The sequence below is a fragment of the Lutra lutra genome, chromosome 5, assembly GCF_902655055.1.
Source record: "Lutra lutra chromosome 5, mLutLut1.2, whole genome shotgun sequence".
NCBI lineage: Eukaryota > Metazoa > Chordata > Mammalia > Carnivora > Mustelidae > Lutra > Lutra lutra.
The window spans coordinates 52,402,997-52,419,232 of record NC_062282.1 but is presented as its reverse complement, the minus strand read 5'-3'; the positions used below and the strand labels follow the sequence as shown (position 1 = coordinate 52,419,232).

At 37.6% G+C, this 16,236-nt stretch overlaps 1 protein-coding gene across 3 annotated transcripts in view; it reads left to right on the top strand.

The window, feature by feature from the left end:
• GABRB2 (gamma-aminobutyric acid type A receptor subunit beta2) overlaps window positions 1-15,638 on the top strand; it is a 250,909-nt gene extending 235,271 nt beyond the window's left edge. For all 3 annotated transcript variants that reach the window (XM_047731275.1, XM_047731277.1, XM_047731276.1), the window contains one exon: window positions 10,388-15,638. In XM_047731275.1, the coding sequence (XP_047587231.1) occupies window positions 10,388-10,735 (348 nt within the window). In that variant the 3' untranslated portion in view covers window positions 10,736-15,638. The remainder of the gene's footprint in view (window positions 1-10,387) is intronic.
• Window positions 15,639-16,236: the final 598 nt, after the last annotated feature.

The window sequence follows — 16,236 nt, the reverse complement described above, 5'->3', positions numbered from 1 at the left end:
CAGAGAGATACTGCAGAATTTTTCATCACAAGGCCCTATACAGTTAGGAAAATAAATATAATACTAGCTAACATTGTGTCTAGATCACAGTTTTTGTTTTTGTTTTTGTTTTTCTATTATGTCCAATTAGTTTCCTCCACAGTTTTGGAGGAAGCTCCAGACCTACAGGATTTTTGCTAGGCAGATTTTTCCCTATGTATTTTTCCTATGTTATGCCATGAGGTTTTTGAAAAGGCAATAAAGCCGTTCATAATTATAGATTAAATGGAACTGAAAGACAACGTTTGTATAAATGATACCTACAATGACTGATATAGCAAACCACAGGCTGAACCCTTAGATGTGATTTTGACCACTATAGTGATGCTTAAAAATTTGGATTTAAATGTCCTTCAGGCAGGCCTGTATTTTTTAGTTTCATTTACTACAGGGCCAATTTATTCCTATTCTCCATTACACCTCCTTCACACCTTTGTATGATCTCCCTAGCCAGATTTGAATGTATGATCCTAGACTTAATCTAACCCTCTAGTAATTCCATTTAGCAAGTTTTATTTTGAATATTTTGTATCAAGTATAGTGGTCAGCATTGGGAATATGTAAGTAATAAGATACAATCTCTGCTTACATGTTTACTATCACGGGGTGGGGGGGTGCTGGGAAGGAGGGCTCAGTTGGTAATAGAGGATTTAACCTGGTGGAAGGGGTTAGCAAGGCTGTCCTAAGTCCACCTAGACTTTCTAAAGCAAGAAAGAACACTGAGGCCCAGAGCAAGCAAGGATTAGAACTGGCTCTCATCACTGAAGTCAGTGTTCTTTCCAGTCTGCTTGTGGGTGTTGAAAGGGATATATGAGAAGGACCAGAAAGAGCAGGAGCCTCAGTTCACTTGGTGGCTCATGCTTGCTGGAGGTCTTCTTACTCATGATCCTGTATTAATCACAAGTTTTATAAAAGCCTTATCCTCTCGGGTCCTTTTCAGAGAAACATCATATTCTTCTCTTTCTGTTCCTGAGATATCCTTATTATTTCATCTAAAGACTTCATTATCATTTGAAGGAATAACTTAAAACCTCACTGAGCTCACATGATTCACCCAACTGGCCGGATGGATGTGTGTGTGTGTGTGTGTGTGTGTGTGTGTGTGTGTGTCTGGAGCAGAATCTTACCACATTGTGATGACCACAGAGTAGGATTTCCTTAACAGGGAATCAGCTGACTAAGTAAACCTTGAGATATGCACTCCCATGATCTACTTATGAAAAATTAAAAATTGGAAAACTAAACAGCAATAACTAGACCTACCCATATCCTTTCCGTAAGTATTTCTCCTCATGTGAAAATAATAAAGTACAGGATTTGAATCTGCAAACATAAATTTAAATGATTGCTTTACACTTAATAAACTTTAAGCTGCTTATGAACTTCTGGATTTTGACAGGAAGGGCTGTTTATGAAGTGCTAATAGGACTAACTTTATCCTCATAATGTGGCTGTAAGATTTCAAACACTTCACAATAGCATAAAAGAATAAAAAAAGAGTAGAAATCTCAGTCCTTTTTTTTTTTCTTACAGTTTTTATTTAAAAATGACCACCTTCCTGCAACTACCTGGGTAGTTAGTTCATCAGTATTTTCCAATATTTCTGTTCCAGATCTAAACTCCAGATTTGGTTACTATTTCTCCATTTATTTTGGTGGAGGGATCGACAAAGATATTAGCCTTTTCTTGCTCTCTTAGATTCTCCATTTCATATTCTAGTTGGGTGAACTTTCTTTTACCTCTTAGAATACCAAATGCATGTTAGTTAGGTGGTTTCTGAGTGTTTTTCCTTTGAAAAGAGTACTTTGGATATTCCCAGAGGGTTAACAGTTTATTGCCTTAGCATTTCAAGTTACTTGGGTCACAGTGTCACTTCATGGAAGATAAAACAAGATCTCCTATCCAACTAGTCACAGCAATTGGCAATTGCAGAGCTAGGATTTCTTGGAGTTTTGCAATTTCTCACTCTTCTCTTGATGATAGGAGTGGTGAACCGGGATTTAAAAGAGACCCGTTCTCACTTCCCAAGATAAGTGTGCAATGCTGCTGGGCCACCAAAGGATGTGATTTGTTTTTCTGTATAAGATTATAGGACAAGGACATTCTTCCAGAGGACACATCTGTCAATGGGAAAGGTGCCGAAAAGGGAGCAAGAAACCTGAAACTATAACTGGAATTCACAAATTATATAAAAATAACGTCTGCTCCTCATTGTCTAATGTGATACCTTTAAAGCAAAACTGAACTCTGTTAACCAAAGCATGTTCTGTTCCTTGATGGGAAAAAAAAAAAAAAATGTTGGGATGAGAAATGGAAAGAAGGAAGAGAAAACCTCTGAATCCCAACGTTTAACATGAATTTACCCTTGTTTGAACCATCAGCACAGTGGTCAGTCTGGGAAATAAGTCAGCAGAGAAGTCCATCCTTCTGCCCAATAGAATGACTGAATCAATCAGTGTGCAAACTGCCTTATTCACAGAGGATCATTCACAGGAGGCTCTGGAATGCTGGAGTAAATAAATCAGTCTGTTTCCCAAAATTTCAGCATTTCCTTCTTGATTGATAAGCAAAATAACTCCAGGTAAGGCACAATTTTCAGAGGGATTGTTGAATGGAAAACAGGAGACTTTATTCATACTGGCCTGCTTAATAGGGTCTCTCCAAAAACCCTTGTGGTCAGGAAGGGGCACTTGTGAGTTAAAGTTCAAGATGAGAAAGCAAACAGTATAGATTCTTGGACTAAAACAAGGCCTTGGCATAGCTCTTGCTAAAGCAATTTATCTGCAGAGAATGACAGTTTATTCACTAGTCTCTTTTCCTTTTCTTTCCCTTCATTTACTTTTGCTTCCTTCTCTCTCGTTTTAACTGCTACCAACAAATTTCTCACAGCTTGAGTAAATAAAAATGCCAAGACATGAAAATTTGATAAGTATTTTATTATGTTTTCCAGAGCAGTAGAGATTGCTACATGATCTTTCTGGTAAGGGAAGCTAGGTCTTGTTAATATCCTAATCAGAAAAAAAGAGTTTAGTGTTTTCTCCTGTGTCTCACTGGTCAAGTGAAGAAAAAGGCAATTAGGAAATCCACCTGGGCGAGCCTGGAAAGGTTTGTGTGGAGACCCAGTTTCAAAGATGAGCTAAATCACATGGCAATTGCTATTCTTTCCATTTTCTGGAATGTCTGCACCTAAATACACCCCAATACAGAGATGGCATTTCAAGATGGCATTGAAGAAAGTCTCAAGATATGCAATTGTATTGTTTGATCATTAGAAGTAGGAACCTTGGAACAAATAGAAGAAGTGCTAATACATTCCATATCAACTCTGGTCAGATCACTAATCATCCAAAATGAGAATTTTGGATTCTTTCATTTGAAAATTCTCATTTTCAAAATGAGAATATCAGAAATAACTTTCTCATAGGGTTATTGTCCAAAGTGAAATATTATAATTGTAATATTAAGTGTAAAGCCTTTACTTATTACACTTATTACAAAAAAATGTAGTAAGTGTAAAGCCCTTACTACAGTGCCTACCTCCAGAAAATAATAAATGGAGGTCACATATGCTCTCTATGAAAGCTGCTTTTCAACGTGGTGGTGTAGACTGTGGTCAGAACTTCAGCTTTTTCTTCACTTCTCAAGGCCTCTGCTTCTTTTTTATTTAAAGTCAAGCCCTTCTGCTGCTTCCAATAGACTGATAATTTTCCAACTGTGAATTCAGCCCCACAACCTGGCATCACCTGGGAGCTTGTTAGAAATGCAGATTGTCGAGCCTTATTCCAGACATACTAACACAGGAACTCTGGGAGTGGGGCCCAGAGACCGTTATGTTTTAATGGGGTTTCCGAGGGATTCTGATGCATGTTCAAGTTTGGAAACCACTGAAACAGACTATACCATCCACCACACCAAAGAGATACTGAGAGTGGTGGTTCCTAGATAGAAATTGTCACTGGGAGGGCTGATGAATAGTCAGACTACAGATGTCTACTCTACTTAGGTGAAAGCATTGCAGTTAAGATTTTACAACAGCTGTCATCTTTGTGACATATGTAAATACAGACACTCTTATTTATTCCTCACTAAGGAAAATTTTGCAGGCCTTCAGATGACTTGCCCCTATCATGCACTGAGAAGGCCCTCTTTGATGAGCTGTAGAGTACACATGGGTTTGGGGGCTACCGCTGTACCTCAGCACAACACAGTAAAAAAGACAAGATTCTTTTTTTTTTTTCTTTTGAAGATTGTGTTTATTTGATAGAGAGCAAGCAAGCACAAGCAGAAAGAGGCACAGAGGGAGAGGAAGAAACAACTCACTTCTGAGCAAGGAGCTTGATGCAGGGCTCGATGCCAGGACCCTGAGATCATGGCCCAAGCCGAAGGCAGACACCTAACCAGCTGAGCCACCCAGGGGCCCCCAAAAAGACCAGGTTCTAATTCTTGCCCCAATTCACTGTGTGAACATATGTTAGGTTTCTTAACTTCTCTGTGCTTTATTTTCTGAATATGAGATCAGTAACTGGCCCACAGGGCCACTGGGATAACTGAGAGGTCAATATGTGATATGATTAGTCCTGGCTTCAAGTGGCTACTCACTAAGCTCCCTTCTCTGGGGTAAGAACGAGGCATCCATCATGTAAATGGCCAGGGCACTATGGGAAATCTGTTTCCAGATTTCCGGTACCTGAACATGACACTCCAGCAAGAGACCTATATAAATCAAGAGCAAAACCTTAGAGCAGAAAAGGAATTCGAGAGGTAGTCTCAGGCAGTTCCAATCTTCAGACTGGTATTACAAAATTAAATCCACCTTTTAAGAAGATATTATTCATTCATTCATTCATTCATTCATTCATTTTAGAATGAGCCAGTGATAGAGCAAGTGTATGTGCACAGAAATAGTGGGAAAAGCGGGCTGGCAGGGGGTGGGAAGGAGGGGGAAAGAAATCTCAAGCAAAGCCGGAGCTGAGAACCATGGAGCCCCATGTGGGGCTTGATCTCAGGACCCTGAGATCATGACATGAGCTGAAACCAAGTGTCGGACCCTTAACCAAGTGAGTCACCCAGGCCCCCCAAAATCCACCTTATTTATGACTCACAGAGGAATTGAGTTACTAAGGGTCACAAAATTAATTTCATTCAGTCAGCATTATTTATTGAGCCTACTATGTGCCAGGCACCATGCCAAGTGCTTGGGGATACAACGATGAAAGAGACAGACCTCGTCTCTGCCTTTATCAAGAAGTGTAGTCTGGTGGGGCAGACAAATATTAAACAGATGATCCTAATGATGAGCATTACGGTGGAATGTTGAAGGGCCATGAGGAAAGACAAGCCAGACCCTTTACCTGCTCTGCCACACCAGCAATGGAGACAGCTCCCTCTTTGGCCCTGGCCTCAGGGCTGTTTTCCTTGGTGTTCAGGAGGATGCTGGTGGATCTGTGAATCCATGAAGACTTGTGCCCCCTCTCCACCTATGAAATGAAAGGCAGCTGCTATTCATCTCACCTCAACATTTAGAAGTAACTCAGCCTAGACTTATTTATTATATTTAATAAATGTATTATGCATTATAACAAAAACATGTTTAGTGTTTACTTTGTACTAAGCATTGTTCTCAGCCCTTTACAGAAGCCACTAATCAAAGCAAAATTAAATAATCTGATGAATTCAAAGCTCTGGTTTGCTCATATATTCCATGGCATTAAAAACAAGAATGGCAGTGGAAGATCAAATGTATTCATTTAATGAATATTGATTGCTTTTTAAAAGCAAGATCAGTCATGAGTTTTTGAGTGTTTAGCTCGTACAAAGCGTCCTAAGTGTTTTGCATGGGCTATCTTATTTAGTCCTCTCAAACAACTCCAGGAGACGGATGTTGGCATTTTCCCCCACTTTACCTATAAGAAAAATGAACTCAAAGAAGTTGAATGATCTCCCCATGGTTTCAAAACTAGTGAACGGTTCAACCCAGAATCAAACCCTGGGTTGTCTGAGTCCAGAATTAGAACTTGGAAACACTGTACTGTATCTTCCCTTTTAGTAGAAAACTGACACAGTTCCAGGTGTTAATTAGGCCATGATTGTGTACCTAAAAAAAAAAAAAAAAAAAAAAAAAGAAGAAGTCCTCAGAACTGGTGATTCCAAGGCAAGTTGGGGAAATGGATGCTATGGTGTGGTGCCAGGGAAGGGAGGCAGCTCATTTCTGAGGAGACAAGTAAAAAGGTCGGCATTACCTGGAAGGCTTTAGATAGGACATGAGAAAATGGTGAGAAAAACTTGTCTTTCAGAGAAGGACAAGGTGGGGTAATCAGAGCAGTGTCTCAGGGCTTAACTCTGAGGTACAACCTAATAAACTACAACCTGTTTGAGCTGCCTCCTCCATGTTCCTGTTAATTGGGAAATAAATTAGAAATATATCTCTCCACTTTACAGCCCCATGGTCAAGGCTGAGAGTTTTCTGGAAAAGCATTATTTTGTTTTTTAATTCAAGTTCATGTATTCCTTGACTATTAGTGACCTTAACTGAGACTATCCAGGCAGTCAGATTTTGAGGTTGAAGTATCCTAATGTAGCACAACTTTGAGGACCAGCACCTTATAACCTAATGCACAGGTCCAATCCACCCCCTCCCCCCTACCCCTCCCCCACTTCAGCCTGAGCAGATCTCCAGCAGTGCTGAGATGATGATGCTTACCTACAGAAAGCTCATCATCTGTATCTACTCCACACACACCGCAAGAGCGATATCCTTACTGTTTTTTTAGGCATAGCTACTTAATCTATTTTCCCAGCCCACTAGCATCTGTGTATCCCCTGCATTTATCCCCTGTCATGACAATCTGCTTGCCTGGTACTTCTGTTTCCCAAGTCCTTCCCACATACCTATCTCAGTTAATCTCTCAAAACTCTATTCTCACAGTTGAAGAAAACTAGCTTCAAGGGATTAAATCACTTTTCAGGGTCACCTGGGTGGCTCAGTCAGTTAAGCCTCTGACTCTTGGTTTCGGTTCAAGTGATGATCTCAGGCTCTGGGGATTGAGCCCTGCATTGGGCTCCACCCTTAGCCTGGAGTTGGCTTGTCCCTCTCCCTCCCCCTCTGCTCCTTCTCCACTCTGTCTTTCTTTCTCTCTCTCAAATAAATAAATAAAATCTGAATGAATGAATGAATGAATGAATGAATCAATGAATGAATCACTTTTCCAAGGTCAAAAATAACAGAACAGCCAGAATTCCAATCTTCTGACTCCAAGTTAAGTATTCTTTCCGGAGACTGTTATTGGACCAGCAGCCAGGCCAGCAGAAATGCCATCTTCTTCACCACTGTGATGATATTGGCACAGTGCCAGACACACATTAGAGGTCCATAGATATATTTCTTTGAATTTTTTATTAAAAAATAGATCATAGGCACACATCAGTGGCTCAGTCAGTTGAACATCTGCCTTTGGCTCAGGTCACGATCCCAGGGTCCCAGGATTGAGACCCACATCGGGCTGCTTGTTCAGTGGGGAGTCTACTTCTCCCTCTCCATCTGCCTGCCATATCCCCTCGTGTGCTCTCTCTCAAATAAATAAATAAAAATCTTTATAAAAATATAAATAAGTAAATAATAGATAAAGCTTCAAGAATAATCTAACAAATAATGAATTTCATAGATAACAAAACAGAAACCCACTGAAATCAGTTGAATTATCCAACTTAGAACAAAGTTTCCATAATAAGAGTCCACTGCTCCTGTTATTTATTTATTTATTTATTTATGTGGACAGCAAAGCAGTTTATTGAGTGATAGTAAGGTGATAGCATAAAACTCCCAAAGAGGGAGGGGACCCAGAAGGGTTGCCATGCTCCTGTTACTTTTATAATGCTTATTATTATTGACTTGTATTTTTACCTCAGCCAAGTCTGATAGATAATCATAACTATTCTCAATATGATAACTCAATAGAAAAGCAAATATCCTGGTGCTTAGAGACAGGGAGACTCCTGAACATTGTCATGCATAGTGGCCAAAGAAATTTTGCTACTCAGTTATTTTCCAGGTAGTAAAAATAAGAGTTAACAACCCAGAGGAGAACAGAAAATAAGCACCCAGTCTGAAATAATGAGGGTGCTAGGTACCCCTCGTCCATCAGCTTCAATTTCCTTGAGGTCTGTGAAGTCCTACTTCTCTCCTCCATGCTGTGCACTCTAATGATCAAGGTTTGGGTTTCACCTCTATCATTTAGTAAATATGTGAGTTTGTGAAATTTGGTGAACACCTTCACTGATGACCTAGGAAAGAATTCCTTTTCAAAAGATGGTTGTGAGCCTTCAGCAAGAGTTTCCACAAAACCCTGGTACCTGGTACATGCCTTTGAATATTTGCTTTCTTCCCTGGGGCCATTGGATCTATCACTAAAGCCATTACCTGGCCCTTCCTTGACAGAAGTGTTTCAACATTTATTGGGTTTCATTTACAAATCTTAGAAACTTATATGTCCACTAAGCAAAATACTACCATAAACCAAACATACTGAATGTCTAATCAGTGGACAGAGATTAATTGGTCAATTACTAGGTTCTAGTGTATTTTATAGCTTTTATTTCTCAAGAGATTTTAGATTTTAATTTATAATACAGGGTCATTAAACCACATTTGAAAGTTAATTGTTAGTATATAATCTTAGCAGGCTTACTTTTATCTTCTGCATAATTCATGAAGCACAGAACATTTTATCTTCCAGTTAAGTGTTTGGTTATATCCCTTGCTTCCATATATCATCATTATCTACTATTGACCATTTTTCTTTTATTTTATATTTCAGAAATTTCACTGGCAATTGGCATATCCTGATTCTCCACCAAAATAAATGTACTCTGTTATTAATAATAATGTGTTGCATCTAGGTTTTATTATCTATAGCAGTTGAGAACTCTTAAAAATAAGACACACAAATCTCTCCTTCTTTACAAAACAAAACAAAACAAACAAAAAAAAACTTTACACGGTCATTTAATATTTAGGTATCACGATGTCAGTGTTCATTATTTTCTTTTAGCTTAGCCAAGTAGAAATCACCCGAGAGAGAAAAGGGTCACCCTATCTACTGGCCACCTTAATTCTACTCCCTAGGCCCAGAATTCCTCTCAGTATAACCAGCTTTGGACTGACTCTCTTCTTCTTGAAACCTGCCTCCCTCCCTCCCCTCTCAAGTCAATCCCTCACCCCACTCAGCCCTTGTCCAGACACAGTTTGCCCAGCTGTTAATTTTCAAGTTCCTTGTTGTTCTGAGTGTTATTGCATTTTGGCACAACACATGATGCCTGAGTTGCTATTGTCAAAACTCTTCTTTTACCCTCTTTATATTGACATAGCAAATTTAAGGTGGTATCTGTGGGTATTAACTGTGGGTATTAAGAATCATAATCAAATGATGTTACCTGAAAATGTCTCTGGCATATATAGCAACTGTTATCTACTGTTTTTAGTTCTGGTTTTATCATGAATTCATCTGTAATTAAGCTATTATTATGAGCACAATTCAGTAATTAACCCCTTACTACTATTTCATACCTAGCACAGTTTAATTTTGTATATATTCATATCAGAACTGTAAATTTTTTATAGTGTCATGACTTCTATTTCTCTGTATGCCCCTAAGTAGAAGCAATGAAAATGGTACTAGCAACAGTCTATGATATCATGATGTCATTACAGAAATCCTCTAGGGTTGCACTGTCATATCATTTAATAGATGGAGAAACTGAAGCTTGTGTAGCTTACAGTGATGGAGCCACTGTTCAAATTAGGAATTCATCCACTGTCATTTAAGTAGTAAGTGGCAGAACCAAGATTTACACCCAGACACCTGGTTCCCAAACCCACACACCCAGCCAGTATGCTCCTCTTCCTTCTTCATCTCTTGAATGACCACTTTGAAACAACTGGGTAATTGGCAGGTCTTTGGAAAGATGATCATTAGCATGGTGAATGTCAGAGTACCTCTGATTTTTGAGCCTCAAAATTATACCCATTAGGAACCCATTAGAAGATATCTATGAGATAGTTAAACTGTGAGACTTTAGCTTTGATCAAGCTATATTCTCATCTCAGAGCATAACCTGATGATCCTGTGATCTCAAATGGCTCTAAATGATACACAGATTTGGGGGCCATGATGGTTGTCAAATGATGAGCCATATCTGTTTGTAATCCCACTCAGATCATGTAATCTCAAAACCAGTTCTCTTAGCCACTCTGATAAATGCAACCTAGCCCACATATCATAGTGCCTTCTATAATTAGCACCAATAAAGGGTTCCCGTTTTGATCATCATTTCTGATTCTTCTTCCTTGCAGATGGACCCACATGAGAACATCTTACTGAGCACTCTTGAGATAAAAAATGAAATGGCCACATCTGAGGCTGTGATGGGACTTGGAGACCCCAGGAGCACAATGCTGGCCTATGATGCCACCAGCATCCAGTACCGGAAAGCCGGCTTGCCCAGGCATAGTTTTGGCCGAAATGCCCTGGAACGACATGTGGCACAGAAGAAAAGCCGCCTGCGGAGACGTGCCTCCCAACTGAAAATCACCATCCCCGACTTGACTGATGTGAATGCCATAGATCGGTGGTCCCGCATATTCTTCCCAGTGGTTTTTTCCTTCTTCAACATCGTCTATTGGCTTTATTATGTGAACTAAAACATAGCCTCCCATGGGAAGCAAGGACTAGATTCCTCCTCAAACCAGTTGTACAGCCTGATGTAGGACTTGGAAAACACATCAATCCAGGACAAAAGTGATGCTAAAATACCTTAGTTGCTGGCCTATCCTGTGGTCCATTTCATACCATTTGGGTTGCTTCTGCTAAGTAAACACTAGGTCCTTGTGGTTTTCCAGTTGAAATGCAAGTGATTTGTACACATGTTGGCAAGACTGTGTCTGAGTGTTCCACTTTATCTGCTTAGTGTGCAGGCTATATAGAGGGCAATTATTTAGAAGATATTCTTAGAGAGCTCAGTAGCATTGCCAGTCATTTTTATGAGAAGTGGTCATACCCAGATACTCCCCATCTTCATTTCTAATGTTGGCATGCTGTTGAGATGGCACCGTGCTTATGAAACATTATTTGCAATGCCATGCAAACATGCTTACTGAAGATGGTCTATGCCTGGTCTTATTAAAGTGATAATGGTGGCATGGGAAGATAATTCCCACTAGATTCCAGAAGGTTCTCACATAGTTCAAACAGGATACGGAGACTGCAGACAGAGACTTGGTAACCAATTTGGCCAGTCTCTGCTTGAGTGTAGGGAGTCAACACTGACGTCTTCCATTGTGACAGTTAGAAATGGGACTGCTGAACATTATCATGCATGGTGGCCAAGAAATGTTTCTAAAAAGCTATTTCCTCAGTGGTTAAAATAAGAGTTAATAATCCAGAGCAGAGTGGAAACAGAAGTGACTGTTGTAACAAAATTAAAGCAAATGAGCAGCATGACCCTTATCAGCCCCACGCAGCATCTGGTTTATACATATTTTGTACATGGCAAAAGGTCCAGTGAGAGAGACTTTTTCCCCAACTTCACAAGCTTTTGATAGCAGATCTAAAGAAGTTTTTATAGTTTATCTAATCAAAAGACAACCACAAAATAGAAAAGTTAGCAAAATTAGAAGTATCTTAGATGTAGGTTAGATTGCGAGTCATTCAAACACACTAACATAGAGCACAGACAAAGCTAGCAAACAAGTTGATCCTCTCAGACAATGTCAGCTGTCTCTACAACATTTCCCTGTAAGTTTATTTCTGAATTTAATAGGGTATTTCAAAAGAAGGATTTGTTCATTTCTTTAAAGGATTAATGGTCCTTTCCAGCTTTTCTTGTTTCTGAAATCCTGATTATATTCTTAGGAGACAGACAAAGTAAGGTTTTGAAGAGATTGATTGAACTACATTTCCTTATGTGCAGTGAAATTCACCTTTGTATTTTTCATAGCAAACAATACTTAAAGGATTATGTGCACAAGTAGTTAGTTTGTGGGTTTGTTGGGTTTGACTTTTTAAGGGTACTTACATAGTGTATGTTGCAACTGACCTAATGAAAGAAAATATGAAAAGTAGTGTAGCATAGGATAACAACAAATCCACATTAACATGATGAATGTTATGAGCCTCAGTTGATATTATAGAAAAATATGTAACTGATAGGCAGGAATGATATATTTTTTTTATTCAATTTTTGAATTATGTCAGTGTGATTCTTTCTATACTAATTGGACATATGCATTCATATGTAAGACAGGAAAGAGAATAAGCTAATATATTTTATTTCTATCAATTTGAGGTTCATACTTTGCTTTTCTTGGAGAAAATAGTGAATCGCTAATTTATCCTTAAAGTTTGATTTGATTGAATTTTTTCTTGGAGGATGACTTTGCTATTTCTATTTTAAAAACAAAAAACACTTATTTTTCAAAGTAACATCCCTAATTGTGCATAGTAGCCAAGGCCAGTATTTGCCTGTGGATTAAATGTATGGTCTTTTCCCCCTGATAATTCAGCAGCTTGGAGTATGACAGAGTTTTGATGCCCTCCTATTCCAATTTTCAGAGAGAGGAGGTAAAAATGTGTTTAGCATTCAGCTTTCTAAATTTTCTCTAAGATGGGAGGTTTTTTTTTTTTTTTTTTTTTTTTTTTTTTTCCTTCACCAGCAAAGGGAACTCTGGCCTTTATTTTTTGATTATACACTTGAACATCTCTGAGAATGGTCTTTGGGCAGAAGCCAACTAAGTTTCTGCCCATGGGCTCAGAGTAGAAATTCCTCAAGCTTCTCCAGGGACACGATTTCTCCTAGGCAATCATTTTGGGGCATCACTCTAATAAAGGTGCCTGTCCCTTGTTGCCAGGGGTTAAAGTTTGAGTAACATATATCAGGAAGGAGCATATTGATAACTCAGGTGCACAACTCCAAATTCCATTCTGGAAAGGTTTTTCTAGAGACAACTTAGAGCCCCAAGTCTAGAAGTGGGCTCTTATCTGCAATTATCATAAAAGCCATAAAAATCCTTGATATTGTCATTTATGGTTACAACAAAATTTCAATGTCCAGGGAAGTCACCACAGTAATCTAGATCAAAGTGAGACAAGAAACTTTGCAACATGAGCCTCAAAAGCATGTGACCAGGGATTCATTTCTGCTCACAGTGACAACAAAACAAAACAAAACAAAACAGAAAAAGGAGAAACATGGGAGCTTGACACAGATGCTCTAGAGCAAAATTCATATATTGGCATTCAATAACCACATAGGTAGAAACGACTGATTCATCCTGCCCAGAGATATCAGTAGATGTAGAATTTAATTTTAACTATATTTTTATTGTTGAATTGGATTGTAGTCACCAAATTGAGGGCGGGTTGGGGAGGGGTGCTAGATCTCATAAATCTTTGAAGACCAGTCAGCTTGATATCCAGTGGTTAAATTTAAGGACCACAAAAATGTGTTTTGGCAATTCTGATATGGTATTACTATCACTTTATACATATATATATATAGTTTTCTTTTGATTATGAAACAGCCAGATAGCCAGCAATTAAGGTGTTTTTCATCTTTGTGAAATTCATAGGCAAATTCTGACTCTAAAATGCACAGTCTAAATGAAACCTTTGATCTCAATCTGTATATATATATTGTACATGACTGCTAGTAGGTATGAAATGCATTTTCAGAATTGAAAACTCATGCAACATAATCATGTGTTTGCATAAGGAATGTTACAATTCTTTCTACTGCAATTTAATAACAGGGGAAAATACTTAAGCAGTGCCATCTAGACCTTTTCTCTTCTCATGTCTTCAAAAGCAGTGCTAAGTAAAAATAATAATAATAATAATAAAAACGGTTTATAAACCAAAAGACTTTACATTCTAGCATTAGGAACACAAAAATCTGTCAGCTTATAAAAAAGCACAACACATAGAGAAAGTTCAGTGGAATGCAGTGGGAAAATGAATCATGTTCATTTTAAGCAAGACCTGCACTAAATTGGCAACTAACAAAATTTCCATTTTTGATAGGTAACTGTGTTCCAGTTTTATGATTAAATTCATCCTCAACAACAAAAATAGCAAAACAATCAATAAAGACAGGTCTTACAACATAACTATGTATATATGTGTATATATAGATCCATGTAAACATACATACATATATATGCATTCATATGTTGGAAAACAAAAGGAGTAAGCTAATATGTTTTATTTCCTTCATTAAACCAGTGTATGAGTATTTTTAATTGGCAGCCAACAAATCAACATATTGAAACTAGTAATACAGGGTCCTGAGCATTTCTCTATCAGCAGATCAATGCCTACAGTTCTTATGAACCATTGCACAGTTTGACACTACAATAGTACTGTACCTCAGAACATCGGGAATTAACTAGTTCTCACATTGCTTGTCTACTTGCTCTCTTTTTCAAGGAAACAAATAACATTGTCTATTGGTGATTTAAAAACAAAGTCTTAAGAAAACAGAAAATGATTAAAAAAAAAAATTCCTCCTTGAAGGAGGTAAAAAAAAAAAAAATAACTAAACCCCACCATGTTGGTTAGGGCAAATACTCTTAACTGTAGCAATCATGCCATTTTGCTAAGTGTACAGAGTCCATGTAATGTGAGCAACCATAACTTTCACTGAGCGTGTGTAAATATTAAAACAGATTTCTTAAATATTTTTAACTTCTAATTTGTATTTTATGGTAAGGCAACGTGCTAATTCTGTTTATGGCTTAAGTTCATGTGTTATAATATTATGTAAATAATTCAACATGCTGTAAATGACTAGTCAATAGATACAAATAATTGTTTAATTTTTTCTTAATTTTTATTTATTTTTTACTAAGTACAGTTACTGCAGTGCCCCAGCAGAGTAATTTAAACACCCTTTTGCATAAATGGTTTGGGATCCCAGACAGAAGGGTTTCAATTTGTTGTCACACACACAGCCACACACATGTACACGTGCATGCACATACACACACACACACACACACACACATTCAAACACACATACTCTCACTTTCTGCTCACTTGCTCCCACTTTCATCCCCTTTATGGGAAATGCTGTAGTGTTTATGTATTCAATGTAACAACCAAGAGATAGCCTTAGAAATGGAAAAAGCAGAAGTGATCATTGATAACTTGGTAGAGTTTTTTATATGTCAGAGTTCAAGAAACCAAAGGTTGTAACTTAAATCTCAATTTTAAAAGAGTAAAAGTTTATATTGATGGCACTACAGGAAATAAAAGTGCTTATTATTCATACCTGTTCCAGAAATTTATTACACATAATACACACAGACTTTTTTTTTAATAATAGCATTTTGTCCTTAGATAGTATTATTCCTTTTAACCAAAGACTCCAGAATTATTAAAAAACAAAAAAGGAAAGAAAAAAGGAAAAATGGGAGAAAATTTAAAAAAAAAAAAAGACTGCTTTACACCAAAGGTTTAAAAAATATTTTCCAAATACACTAAGAACATTGTAAAAACTAGTAAGGAGCCAACAGAACGTGAATTAAGATACTGCCCTAAAGAAATCATCAAAAAAAAAAAGCAGCAACATCCTTAAATAATCTATTAGTTATTTGAAAATTAAAATAACACATTTCTGTGGATATATGCAAAATTCTGACATCAGATTTTAATTTGCTTTGAAAAGTTCTTTTGTGATAAACATAAATAGATCCAAAATGATGACAAAACTTTGTGTTTTTTAACTTTCAAAACCAACTGTCTTCTCTCCTGTCAAATGTCCCTTAATCTGATGCCCATGTGTGTGTCCTTATACCACCTGAAACAAGTTGAGAGTTCCATCAGCTTGTATCTCTTCCTTTTCGGTTCAGTAATTTGAGTTCAACCATGGTCACTTTAAGCATAATTATTTCAAACAAAGTTGCAAATGATTTAAATTCCATAGCATTTTCAAAATTTTATTTGCATGGGTGTTTAAATAGTTCTGTTATGAATATTGTCCCTGCACAGTTCTGAATTGTCCTTTTATAAAAAATGATATTCTAGTTTCTTCACAATGTAGTGATTATCAGCCTTACTAATTACCTTGTAGCCTTTCTTAATATGCACATAATGCACATTTTCCAATGGCTAGAAAATGCAAAACACAAGTGAATATCATTGCATC